At 53.9% G+C, this 12,562-nt stretch overlaps 2 protein-coding genes across 2 annotated transcripts in view; both read left to right on the top strand.

The window, feature by feature from the left end:
- Nucleotides 1-6,659, top strand: part of LOC104404337 (multidrug and toxin extrusion protein 2-like) — a gene marked incomplete at its 5' end in the record, with an annotated part of 6,849 nt that extends 190 nt beyond the window's left edge. The window contains 15 exons of the mRNA XM_010012742.1: nucleotides 425-493; nucleotides 860-1,008; nucleotides 1,156-1,198; nucleotides 1,863-1,907; nucleotides 2,280-2,377; nucleotides 2,495-2,592; nucleotides 2,913-3,026; nucleotides 3,254-3,321; nucleotides 3,560-3,668; nucleotides 4,061-4,136; nucleotides 4,459-4,528; nucleotides 5,160-5,292; nucleotides 5,660-5,754; nucleotides 5,992-6,073; nucleotides 6,424-6,659. Of these exons, the coding sequence (XP_010011044.1) occupies nucleotides 425-493; nucleotides 860-1,008; nucleotides 1,156-1,198; nucleotides 1,863-1,907; nucleotides 2,280-2,377; nucleotides 2,495-2,592; nucleotides 2,913-3,026; nucleotides 3,254-3,321; nucleotides 3,560-3,668; nucleotides 4,061-4,136; nucleotides 4,459-4,528; nucleotides 5,160-5,292; nucleotides 5,660-5,754; nucleotides 5,992-6,073; nucleotides 6,424-6,659 (1,485 nt within the window). The remainder of the gene's footprint in view (nucleotides 1-424; nucleotides 494-859; nucleotides 1,009-1,155; nucleotides 1,199-1,862; nucleotides 1,908-2,279; nucleotides 2,378-2,494; nucleotides 2,593-2,912; nucleotides 3,027-3,253; nucleotides 3,322-3,559; nucleotides 3,669-4,060; nucleotides 4,137-4,458; nucleotides 4,529-5,159; nucleotides 5,293-5,659; nucleotides 5,755-5,991; nucleotides 6,074-6,423) is intronic.
- A 1,870-nt stretch (nucleotides 6,660-8,529) lies between these two features.
- Nucleotides 8,530-12,562, top strand: part of LOC104404335 (multidrug and toxin extrusion protein 1-like) — a 5,854-nt gene continuing 1,821 nt past the window's right edge. Inside the window, 13 exon segments of the mRNA XM_010012741.1 lie at nucleotides 8,530-8,700; nucleotides 8,794-8,895; nucleotides 9,081-9,149; nucleotides 9,413-9,561; nucleotides 9,668-9,710; nucleotides 9,823-9,867; nucleotides 10,240-10,337; nucleotides 10,527-10,624; nucleotides 11,312-11,425; nucleotides 11,543-11,610; nucleotides 11,868-11,976; nucleotides 12,129-12,204; nucleotides 12,283-12,352. Of these exon segments, the coding sequence (XP_010011043.1) occupies nucleotides 8,530-8,700; nucleotides 8,794-8,895; nucleotides 9,081-9,149; nucleotides 9,413-9,561; nucleotides 9,668-9,710; nucleotides 9,823-9,867; nucleotides 10,240-10,337; nucleotides 10,527-10,624; nucleotides 11,312-11,425; nucleotides 11,543-11,610; nucleotides 11,868-11,976; nucleotides 12,129-12,204; nucleotides 12,283-12,352 (1,212 nt within the window).

Below are 12,562 nucleotides of genomic sequence, written 5' to 3'. Positions count from 1 at the left end.
ATAGGGCTCAGTGAAAAAAAAGGGGGGGGGGGGGGGGGAACAAAACCCAGAACCTAGGAATGTGTATGTGAAGACCCTGAGCACAGGCAGGAAATGGGAACGGAGCAGTGGGTGCCTGTGCCAGTGTAAGGGGGCAGGGGGCTGGATCCAGTGACCAGCTCTCTGGACCCACCAGACCTAGGTGTGCACGTGTGGCTAGGAGCAGCACTGTTTGTGACCCTTTAGATATTCATCCCTTGCTAGAGGATTCTTTTCCACACTACAAGGGAGAAAAGATTATTGGGTAACAAGAATGTGTTATTCTGGAAACTTCACAAAAACTCGTAGCAGAACTGTGTCCCCAACCAGTTGGGAGGGACTTGGTGCTTTGGACCAGGCCCCCTGTCACCTTCCCTTGCATCCCAAGTCCTTTATCTCTCCTCAGGTTATCAACGTGACCGGCATCTCCATCGGTTCTGGTTTAGCTTCGGCATGTGACACACTAATGTCCCAGGTCAGTAGCAGCTCCCTCTTTCTTTTCTGCCTGGTGGGGTTTGATTGGTGATGTCTCACCTCCTGTGCAGTGTGATCAGGGCACAAAGGGTGGCAGGATGACAGCTTCCAGACAGCATGAGGGCTACAGATATACTGGCTGGAGCCTACTCTCTCCCTGCAGCTTCACCAGGGAGCCCTGGGTCATGCCTGCGTAGCAAAAGGATGTGCAATCCACCTGAGAGCCAGTTGCACCCAACCAGCATTAGTGGCATTAGCCACTGCAGGGCATGGGAAATGCATTTAATCAGCCTATTGCTGTCCTGAGCACATGCCCAGACCCTTTGGTTCCCTGTAACACTCACCTCGGTCCTCTCTCCTGACTCAGACGTATGGTGGCAAGAACCTGAAGCAGGTGGGCACCATTCTGCAGCGGGGGATCCTCATCCTGCTGCTGTGCTGCTTCCCTTGCTGGGCGCTCTTCATCAACACTGAGCGGATCCTCCTGCTTATCCGACAGGACCCTGAGGTCTCCAGGTCAGCAATGAGAGAAAGCCCTTCTGGATCAGGCTGGGGGTGGGTTGCCATGTGGTGTTGAAATCAAGGCTCTATGGAGCTTGAGTGCAGCTTGGCTTGGTTCTCGCTTTGCTCTATTATTAACCGAGGAAATGCCTGTCTTTCCAGGTTAACTCAGGTCTACGTGATGATCTTTATTCCAGCACTTCCTGTAAGTTGCTGCTAAAGCTGCTAAAGCTCTGCATCCCTCAGTAACATTAGGGGAAGGGAAGGGAGGGTCTTTGCTGCGTGGATCACAGAGTGGCATAGTGAGGGTTTTGCAATGTGCCCCTTGATCTTGGGCTTTAGCCGATGTGTGTTGGTCAGCATCTGCTGGACCAGCAAATATGCAGTCTTTCATCTTGCTGTGCAAAAGCTTTTACTGCAGGCCATGTCTCTGTACAACACATAACCAGTGATGGACATTGGAACCAGGGGCTCCAGGGCCCACTCTTAGCTCTGAGATAAAGCCTGCAGCTTGCTGTTCACACACACTCATAGCTGCTGTGCTCTTGGCCCCTCTAAGACAGGAGCAGTACCCCTGGGGAATAAAGGTCTGTAGGTTAATCCTTTCCTCCAAGGCTTTCAAGTGCTCTCATGCTGATGAGGAAGCACAGGAGATTGCTCATTTAGAGACTGGCCTCTCTTCCCAGTAGGCATGGGAGGTGCCTTTTGCTACTCCTGGCTTTGGGTGCCATGCTTCAACCAGACCACAGGAGCAGGGTGCTGGGCAGTGAGGGGAGCTGAGGGAAGGACCCACCTGTGAGTGCTAAATGGTAGCTGGCAGTCGAACCATAGTGTGGTGGTGCTGATGAAATTAATCTTGACTTCCGCAGGCAGCGTTTCTGTACCAGCTGCAGACAAGATATTTACTAAGTCAGGTATGGTATAACTAGCCAGACTCTAGAACATGCATAAAATTTGGGATCTAAATTCATCTGGGGGGAGCTGGGCTGAGGAATGTGTGATGCAGAGTCTCCAGCCAGCCCTGAAGGGCAGGGATTGTTCATGGGAACCACTCTTGGTTTGCTCCATTTCCACATTGCTACCTCCCAACTCTGCATTTAGATTGCACCAGCTCTTGAGCCCTGCAGCTCCCTTCTGCATGCCTAACACAATCCAGCCTTACCTGAAACAGGAGCTGCCTTCTTGGCTTTCTCCTTGGGCACTGATGTAGGTCTCCCCTGCATTTGCTGGCTGGGGCTTGGGCAGTGTTGGGGCAGTAAACTCCAAAGTTCCTCCTTGGCTTCCAGGCCATCATTTTGCCTCAGGTGCTGACGGGGATTGCAGCCAACCTCCTTAATGTGGCCATGAACGCCTTCTTCCTGTACGCGCTGAAGCTGGGCATGGTGTAAGTGTGAGCAAAGGTGGTGCCAGCCTCATCCTGGGTGCAAGGGTTTGCTACTGGCTGCGGGGTGTCCTGGGTGCCCAGTTCTGCACCCTCTGACCTGCCTGTCTCTCTCCTCAGGGGCTCTGCCTGGGCTAACACTGTTTCTCAGTACACCCAGGCCATTCTCCTCTTCCTTTACGTGTGGTGGAAGAAGATTCACGTGGAGACCTGGGGAGGTACTGTTCATAGCTTAATCCTTCAAAATACCAATATCTGGCCCTGAGGATTTGGCACTATCACCAGCAACTAACAAAGGGATTACCATCCCCTCCTGGCAGGAAGATGCTGTAGCTATGTCCTCAAGACCTTTACTGTAGCTCGAAGTACATTCTTGTTGATCATCATGTCTCAGCATGGTACAGCAGCAAGACTAGGCTGATGTCCTGTGAGCTGCGGGGGTGATTGTCCTCAGAGAGTGTCCAGAAGAGCATATGGTTTTCATTTGGTGGGGGAGAGGGAGAACATGCATTCATTTTGCTTCACCTCCTCATTGCAGGTTGGACTAAGGACTGTCTCCTGGACTGGGGTTCCTTTGTCTGGCTGGCGGTGCCCAGCATGCTCATGCTATGTATTGAATGGTGGACCTTTGAGATCGGAAGCTTCTTGGCAGGTAAGTCCAAATCCTCTTTTTAACTCTAGTTCAACAGGTCATCTTCCAGCTACGCCTGCTCTGGTGGCTGCCTCTTGAGTGTGTCCTGCCAGCAGTCTCCTCGCATGCAGGGTTGGTTCTGCAAGATGCTGCATCTGTTAGATGGGAACCCTTTAGTCACTGCCTTCTTGTCACCAAAGGAGGAGTTGAATTCTGACCCAGTGAAGGAAATGCCGAATCTTTTCCAGGTCTGCTCAGTGTGGTGGAGCTGGGTGCGCAGTCTGTCATCTATGAGCTCTCCTCTGCAGCGTACATGGTAAGGGCTGTGTGTATATAAGATCAGCCTGGGAGGAAGCCCCCAAACTATGGTCCTGCATATCAGGGCTGGGAGGGAAGCGGGAGTCAGTACCAGGCAGGTGATGACTCTTAGGCCGGCAGATGGAAAATCCCTTTGCTGCAGCAATGCCCGTTTGCCTCAAATTCTCTACTGGGGAAGAGGAAAATTACTCCAGGTTCTGTTGCCACTCACCTCCTCCCTATCTCCTGCTTCTCAGGTGCCTCTGGGGTTCAGCGTTGCTGCAAGCGTCAGAGTGGGCAATGCCTTGGGATCAGGGGATGTGGTGCAAGCCAAGACCTCCTGCATCACTGCTCTGCTGTGTACAGGTCAGCCCAGGTCCTGCAGAGTGGAATAAAGTGCAATTATCAGCAGATGGTTCAGTTTCCCTCTCTCAGGGCTGGGGACTCCCCTTAGGAACCCAGACCTACTTGTCTGGACACTGTTAGGGGAAGGTGAGACCCTGGCTTCTCTTTTCTGTTAGGAGCCTGGTACAAAGGCTTTGATAGTTAAAAACGCAATTTAGCTTCGTGTCCTCCACCTCCGGAAAGTAGAGGGAGTATCTGGGGAGAAAGTGAGGAAAACAGACTTGTCCTTTACTGTAGTGTCACTTGGAGGTCGGCCAAGTCAAGTCCCCATCACATGAAGCCCTGAGGTCTGGGTCAGGAGCAGGACCTGCTGCCCTTGAAGCGAGAAATTTGACTATTTCTTTTTCTTTCAGAAGTTTTTGCTGTGATGGTTGCAACGTTACTGGGAACCCTGAAGGATGTGGTGGGATACATCTTCACCAATGACAAGTGGGTTAACAGCTTGCTTTTGAGTATTACTACCTTCTTTGAGAGCGTGATTTATACTGAGGATCTGCTCAGAAGCTGCTGACAGAGTTCATAAACCTCCGTCTGGCAAACATGTTCCCCAAAGGTTCCTCCCCACTGGGCAGCACAGACGTTTCTGGCACTGGGACACTACCGTGGTGGTACCCAAGCTGCACACATCTGCTAACGTCTCATGGGCTGGGATCAGGCTTTGCAGCTGGCTGAGGGAGATGTGTCGGAACCAGAGTCCCTTGGGGCCAGGCTGTGCTGTTTTCCCTGATCAGTACGTGCATCTTCCCAACAGGGAGATCGTTATCCTGGTGTCCAAAGTGATGATCATCTTTGCTCCGTTCCACTTGTTTGATGCAGCAGCAGTGAGTATTCCAGCACGTGGAGCAATTCCTCTCTGTAGGTTGGGGTGCAATGGAGAGTGCAAAGCTGCCTCTAGCTCACTCTTGATCTTTTAAAATGGGACAGAGAAGCAAGCTGATAACTGTCAAAGCAGCTGTTTGCACTACCTATAGCACCTCAGTATCCCCTGTGCTTGTGGTTGCCCTTTGGCATTGCTGCAAACAACCCGGTTTTTTCTCCCTCTTTTCCCCTGGCAAAGCTTTAGCTTTTTACTAGCTTGTCAGAGCAACATGAGTGAGAAGCTGGATCTTGATATCAGGTACTCCCAGCATAAGGGCAGTATTCATACAACTGGTTAGATGGTAATTTCATCCTGTTTCCTCCTGTCATGTCCCTGGGAGAGGGACTGAGGCAGCACGGAAAGCACTATGGGGTCTGCTGGCATGCCTCACTGTCTGCAGACAGCTCCACATCCCATGCCTGCAACAAGAGGACTGCTGCACCATTGCCCTGTGATGTGGCTTTGGTCCCTCTTGGCTTTGCAGGACAGTGCTGTGGGCTCCCCTATTCACAGGGCCCTGCCATACCCGTGTGGTGGTATCTTCCATGGCACATGCTGTCCAGTGTATTGATTCCTCTGCCTGCTTTCCTTAGGCGACGTGTGGCGGCGTGCTGCGGGGCACAGGGAAGCAGAAGCTGGGTGCTATTGCCAACGCCATCGGCTATTACACCATGGGCCTACCCATCGGCATCTCACTGATGTTTGCAGCTAAGATGGGGGTGTTAGGTATGTGTGTCCTGCCTCAATTTGGCAGTGGATGAGCTGCCAGCACTGCTTCTGCTGGGCCAAATCCTGTGCCTTGAGCTCAGCCCTTGCGCTTGGATCTTTCTTTGGACCAGTGGGGCTGGATTGCACACTGAAGTGTTTACCTGAGACAGCCTCTGAGTAGCCTCCATCAAATCAGGGCTGAAGTATCCCAGTAAATCCAAGTTTGCTTCCAGCATATGAACACCTCAGGGCAGCTTTCCCATCCAGACTGGGTTAGACATTGGGCAATAACCTGATTCCACTCACGACCTTGGGCATTTTGGCAGTGGCTGCCAAAAGCAGGCTTTCGTCAGGCCTTTCCTGAAGTAACCTTCCATTGCTGCAGGTCTGTGGGTGGGAATGATCATCTGTATCTCTTTGCAAGCCCTCTCCTTCTCCACTTTTGTCATGCGCATGGATTGGAAGAAAGCTGCAGAAGAGGTGAGACTTGTGTTTCTGTCTGGTAACTCTTGAAAGGTGTTAGGTGAGTTCCTGTCCCAGTACAATGCCACAGCCCTCTGCGAGGAGGCAAGAGTGAAATGGGATCTGTCCCTGTCCTGTAGCAGAGGAGCAATTTGGTGCTAATCATGCTTGCTTTGGGGGAGTGGAGGGAAGAGGTTTGCTTGGCTGGGCAGGAGATCCTTGCTCTGAGAAGAGCAACTCTTTGTGTGCTTTTAGGCTCAAGTCCGAGCTGGACTGAAAAAACAAGTGGAAGATGTGAACTCAAATGGCACAGCTGCTAACAAAACATCTGCTGTGGGTATGTAACCAGGCCTGACAACAGGGAGGGAGCTCAAATTCTCCACCCAGCCCTTCTTTTCCTTCACAGGCATGGCAGTGTGTCTGTCCTGCAAGCCCAGGTGCCTGGTGCTGGTCCCAGGCCAGTGGCACTTCCCTTGTACTTTGTAATGGGGTACAAGACACCCTGTTACCCACTGTTACCACCCTGGCTGTTCCAGGGAAGAGCCTGGTCTGCCACGTTGCTGTGTCATGTTCCAGTGTCCTTGAGCCTTGGGAAAGGACTGTCCCTAGTGCTCGTGCAGCATCGGACTGGAATGCCCTGACTTTGTAGCTCAGCTTCCCTACAACACTCACCTTTCTGTTACACAGACCACATCTCCATTGACACTGATGCTGTGGACACTGTAGTCCTGCCTGAGAGCATCATCGAAGGTGAGAGGCAGCCTGACCACCAGCTCATCGCACAGGAAGAGCCTGCTGCTGTCCCTGCTCCTCCTGAGGTGGCGTGGAGGGCTGTGATCATCCGCCGCGTGCTGGCTGCTGCCACTGCTGTCGCTGTCCTGCTGGTGGGCATCCTGGTCCGGCTCCTGACCAGCAATGGGTAGAACCCGGGACACTGGGGAGCTGTGCACAGAGCGAGAGGGCATGTGGTGATGTCCCAGGACAATGGTGCAGGGGGAGGAATTCCTTGTAAAGAATCACTTCGTGCAGTTTCTGGTTAACTCACAATGTTTTATCCCACATGCAGAGTTCTTAAAGGGGGTGAGGATGCAGCACCTGGGAAGAAAGTGCTGGTCCCTTCTCCTGCACTGCACTGCACTACACTGGGATGCCACTTGTGATAGGCAGGAATGTATCCTGGGGCTGTCTGGGGAAGGCAACAGGGACTTTGTGCTGCTATCCTGTTTCCTGTTCCCTGGGGCCATTTGTCCATGTCACTTGCTAATGGCAGAGGCTCTTGCTGCCTGTAGCAGGTTTCCTCATGTATCAGTTTGTGCCAGTATCTTGGCATGACAGAGCTCACTTATTGCAGCAGTGCAGAGCAAGGGGCCCATGTTGTTGGAACATGGTTGACTGCTCTGATTGCTGCTGGGGCATCGGGTGCTGGCTGCTGGCCCTGCTCTCCCTGCTGTGTGGCAGGCACAGGGCCTAAAGCAACTCTTCTTTGCACTTTTGTAAGGTGGGATTTTGATACAATAAAGTTTTCTGAGTAAACATTGGGCTGTTAATGTGGTGTGAGCATGACCCTGGTCATTGGCATGACTGAGCTGTTAGAGGAGTGCCTGGTCTGTGCAGCATGATGGGCTTGCACAGGACATAGCCTCAGCCTCCTGGCCCTGCAGTTTGGGGCTGGCTCTGGGTACAAAAGCAAGGTTTGTGCACCTTGAATGCTCCCATGAGCCGCATGGGAGAGGGTGGTGTGGTGCACAACCCTATAGAACCATAAGGGAACTACTCTATGTCTTAATGCAACCACCACAGCACTGTCTGCTTACCCCTGCCCTCACCACCAAGCCCCTTGGAATGTGTCCCAGTGTCTTACCTGCAGCTGTATGGCACATGCTCAGCCACTGGAGATAAATCCCACGTGTAGCTGGTGCACAGCACTTCCTTGCCAACCCACAATGATCCTGGCACATGGTGCTGGGTGCCTGGAATGAAAAGACATAATAAAGTCTGGCATAAAGGAGCTTGAAACAGCCATCAACCCTGAACTCGAATGGGGGGAAAGGATGTGGCAGACTCTGCCCTGCTCAGAATCCCAGTAGTTTTGGTATAGGAGCTTGGGGAGAGGTGGAAGCTGCCTAGCTCAACCCAGTACACTGGAGCCCAGCTCAGCAGGGTCTGCCCCGCAGCAGCAGCTCCCCTCCACCTCTCCTGTCCCAGGACAAGGCAGGACACTATATTTGGCTGGGGAATGGTGCCAGAGAAACTCGATGCTGCTGTGTGAGGCTGAGAGCTGGAGCCAACAGGGCGGCTTGTCTTGGCCACCACTGTGCTGCAGTGAGAGGCGCTGAGCACACAGCAGCTCCACCACTGCCAGCACCAGCTCACGGGACACTAGACACGGACCCACGAATCCTCCAGTGCTGCTGGAAGAGGACGACAACCCTCCAGCGCACTGGCCAGAGGAGCCACAGCAAAGCAGGAGACAGGTAGGAGGGCTCTTGGGTGCGATTTGGGATGGCTCAGCCCCTGCGCTGGCTCAGTGCAGGCAGCAAGTGCCTTGTCCCATGTTCAGGCTCCTCTGCACTGCCCGCGTGGTGCACGGGACCTTTACCGGCTCCATGCCCTGCCCTGACCCACCACCAGCACTTCCCATGGCCACCCCACTGCCAGCAGCAAGCAGTCAGCCCACCTGGCCCCGGCTGAAGTTCACCCACTGTGGTTACACATTGCTCACAGTGGCTGGGTGGTTTTAACAGAGTGCAGAGGAGGAAGAGGGTTGTTTCACTACCGTGGCCGAGCAGCAGCATGAAGCAGGTGAACATCCCCGAGGAGAACAGCTTCAGAGAGGCCATGGCCACTGACCAGCATGATCCCACGCCAGGCAGCGGCGGGAAGAAACGACACTGGTTTCAGCGCCTGGTTCCAGATAACTTCTGGGAGGACACAAAGAAGCTGCTGGTGCTGGCAGGGCCGCTGGTAAGGACCCCAGGAGGAGCAGGCTCCCCTCAGCACAGCCACCCCAGCTCATCTCCATCTCTGACCTTCGCCTCTCCTCTTCCCCGCGCTTAGATCCTGATCCAGCTGCTGATCTTCCTCATACACCTCGTCAGCTCCATATTCTGTGGCCACTTGGGCAAGGTCGAGCTGGCCTCTGTCACACTGGCCATCGCTGTAAGCATCTGCCTCGGCACTGGGCACCAGCTCCCACTCACTGACACTGGGACGGGATACGGGAACAGAGGCAGACAAGAACGGAGGAGATTTCAGACTCCTGCTTTTCCTTTTAGCCCCTCTTCCTGCCTCAGAGTCTCAAATGCTCACGTTGGCTCTTTGTTTTTTTTAACTCCTGTTTCCAGGTTATAAATGTTACTGCCATCTCTGTAGGTTACGGTTTGTCTTCGGCATGTGACACCTTGATATCACAGGTGGGTAAGAGATGCTGGCACTTGTCCTGGAGACACAGGGTTTTCCAGCATTGGCTGATGCTGCAGAGAGCCCCAGCTGTACCTGGGGGTTGGGGAAGCCTGTTCCCAAGTGGCAATCCTATAACAGGGCTCCGTGCTTACCTTGACATACCAAATACATTTTGGGCAGCCTGTGGTGGTCAGGATCCAACGAGGTCCATGTCCCCCTCACACCGGTGTGCTGCCAGTGCAGCAGATCTCATTGCCACCCTCTCTCTTTGCAGACCTATGGCAGCAAGAACCTGCTGCGCGTGGGGGTGATCCTGCAGCGTGCCACCCTCATCCTGCTGCTCTGCTGCTTCCCCTGCTGTGCCATCCTCATCAACATCGAACAGCTCCTGCTTCTCATGCGCCAGGACCCTGAGGTCTCCAGGTCAGGTGGTCCCGTGGCCCTGGCACCATGGCCTCCTCCCTCCCCAGCACAGTGGGGCTGCATCTGGCCCTGGCCCCACGCTAACCAAGCCTCTGGTGACCCCCAGGTTAACCCAGCACTACGTGATGGCATTTGTCCCTGCTCTCCCGGTGAGTCCCTGTGGGCACCCTGGATGTTGGTCACACATGGGGACTGGGCATCCTGCTCCTATTTTCCCCTGCTCAGTGCTGGCCTCATCTCATCCAACAATTTCCTTTTCAGGCGGTTTTTCTGTATAACCTGGAGACAAGATACCTGCAGAACCAGGTAGGTCCCACAGCCCTCAGACACAGCACTCGGGGTCCCTTCAACCATGCACTCAGGCTTGTCATGTTTGCCATTCCCAATGGCAGGGCAGCGTTTGTCACCACCACCATCTAGGCTTCCCTGAGCAGCTCTAACGCTGGGGATCACCCCATCCCACATCTGGTTGTGTCCACCTGCCTGATGGACTCCGTTCATACTTTCCCATGTCAGGGATTTACCTCCAGCACACTTGTTTTCCAAGCAGGCAACATCATCAGAAGCTTATTTTTTGGCTTGGGAAAGCTGCTGAGCGCGGGGCTGGTGGAGACCTTTGCTCCTCTCTCCTGAAGCTTTTGTGAAGACACCATAGCCCCCATCTCCTCCTTTTTGCAGATGATCATGTGGCCGCTGGTGCTGAGCGGGGTCATTGGCAACATCATCAACGTGATTGCAAATTGCATCTTCCTCTACGTGTTCCACTTGGGCATCACGTGAGTAGCGCCCGCATCCCACAGAGGGGACAACACGGCCCCTGGCAATGGCCATGAGACTTCTCAGGGACATCAGCACCACTGTGCACGACCAAACATCTGGCACTCACAGGGGAGGTTCTGCTCTGGCACCCTGAGGCCGGGGAGGCGTGAGCAGGATGACAACAACCCTTCTCATTTCCTCTGCAGGGGCTCAGCCTGGGCCAACACTGTGGCTCAATATTCACAAGCCATTTTCTTGTTCCTGTATATTATAGGCAGGAAACTCCATGTGAAGACCTGGGGAGGTAAGAGCAGCTCCTCCAGTTCCTGCTTTACACAGGGTTCATGAATGTTCTCACTTCTATCCAGTAAATTCTGTTAGTGCTGACAGTGAAATATTAACCCCAGGCCGGTTCACCTCGGTAACACCGTGCTGCTCCAGTGGCAGCACGTCATGTGTGAGCGTTGGCAGAGATGTGCTGGGCAGAGAACATTCATTCTGGGAAAATGAAACTTTCTGCTAAGGCTTTGTAGGGTTCAAATTGGATGAGCACAGATGTAAGCACGAGGTTGTCCTCGGACACTCTGCTCCAGGAGGGATGAGCTGAGGGTTGCACCACTCTCTGGCCCACAGGATGGCGTCAGCAGAGCACATATGCATATGCTGTACTGCTAGAGCTCCTGTGGCGCTTTGCAAGCAGGAATGGCATCTCCAGCTGCCTCAGCTGTTCTCAAGGATGTAACCCGTGGACAGTCTGGTCATCCATCCAATGATGTTTCTCCTCTCTGCAGGCTGGTCCAGCGAGTGCCTGCTGGAGTGGGACAGCTTCACCTCCCTGGCCATCCCCAGCATGCTCATGATGTGCATTGAGTGGTGGACCTACGAAATCGGGAGCTTCAGGAATGGCATCTCCAGCTGCCTCAGCTGTTCTCAAGGATGTAACCCGTGGACAGTCTGGTCATCCATCCAATGATGTTTCTCCTCTCTGCAGGCTGGTCCAGCGAGTGCCTGCTGGAGTGGGACAGCTTCACCTCCCTGGCCATCCCCAGCATGCTCATGATGTGCATTGAGTGGTGGACCTACGAAATCGGGAGCTTCTTGATAGGTCAGCGGAGAAGGGGAGATGCAGGGGGGTGGACAGGCTGTGACAGAGCAGTGTCTGCAGCAGAGCTGCAGCTCTTCCCTGGGCACCCACATCCAGCGCTGACCTTCTCTCTCCCAGGCTTGCTGAGTGTCATAGAGCTCTCTGCCCAGTCCATCATCTATGAGGTTTCCGTTGTTGCTTTCATGGTAAGGGCTGGGGGTTCTTATTCCAGACCACACTCCATAGGTTCCGTCCTGAGAGGCACACCCAGCAAAAACCAGCTCCAGCAAATCTGTGTCTTCCTCCTCTACACTTAAGCCTCTCCCTGTCCTGCTTATCCCTCCTATGGAGATGTTTTAAATCAAACCCTGAACTCTGTCACCCTATTGCCGGGTGGTCATTCTGCTGTCACTGTGTTCCCATTACCCGGATGCACACGCGAGCCTCAGCCCTGTGGTTTCAGATCCCCCTGGGGCTTGCCACGGCCGCCAGCGTGCAGGTGGGGAATGCGCTTGGCGCCGGCGACATCGAGACAGCCAAGAGGTCCTCCTCCACCAGCCTGGTCTGCACAGGTCAGGCCGTCAGCAGGATGGGAAGCCTTTGCCAGGGCTCCTTCCAGGCACAGCAGGAGCGCTTGCAGTCCTCGGTCCCCTCTTCTCCCCCTGCTCTCTCCCTTTGGCTGGCTCCAAGCTCCCTGAGCTCAGCACTTTGCTCTGTTTTTCAGGGGCATTTTGCATAGCTGTGGGGGCCATTTTAGCCACCACGAAGGATGTGCTGGGATACATTTTCACCCAGGACAAGTGAGTTCCTCTGACTCCCATCCTTGGTGTGCGGAGGTCAATTCCCCAAAGCCGTCATTGTTTCTTCTCTGTGCCCAGGGAGATTGTTGAGTTGGTGGCCTGGGTCATGCCTGTCTACGTTGTCTTCCACTTGTTTGAAGCCACGTGTGTAAGTCCCTGAGGGTGCTGCTATTTTCAGTAGGGGACCTCAGTGCTAAGCAGCAGAATCCCAGGTTGGTTGGTCGAGAGCCCCTCAGGCTGTGGGGAGCACCAGCACAAGTACCAGGACTGCATTGCTCCTGGGGTCAGTCACCCCTTATAAAACAGTGAGGGCATAAAAAGATGATGATCACAGGACCAAGCAGAGACATGGAAATCA

The sequence above is a fragment of the Nestor notabilis genome, unplaced genomic scaffold, assembly GCF_000696875.1.
Source record: "Nestor notabilis isolate BGI_N333 unplaced genomic scaffold, ASM69687v1 scaffold27264, whole genome shotgun sequence".
Lineage (NCBI taxonomy): Eukaryota > Metazoa > Chordata > Aves > Psittaciformes > Psittacidae > Nestor > Nestor notabilis.
This window is presented reverse-complemented; position numbering and strand designations above follow the sequence as displayed.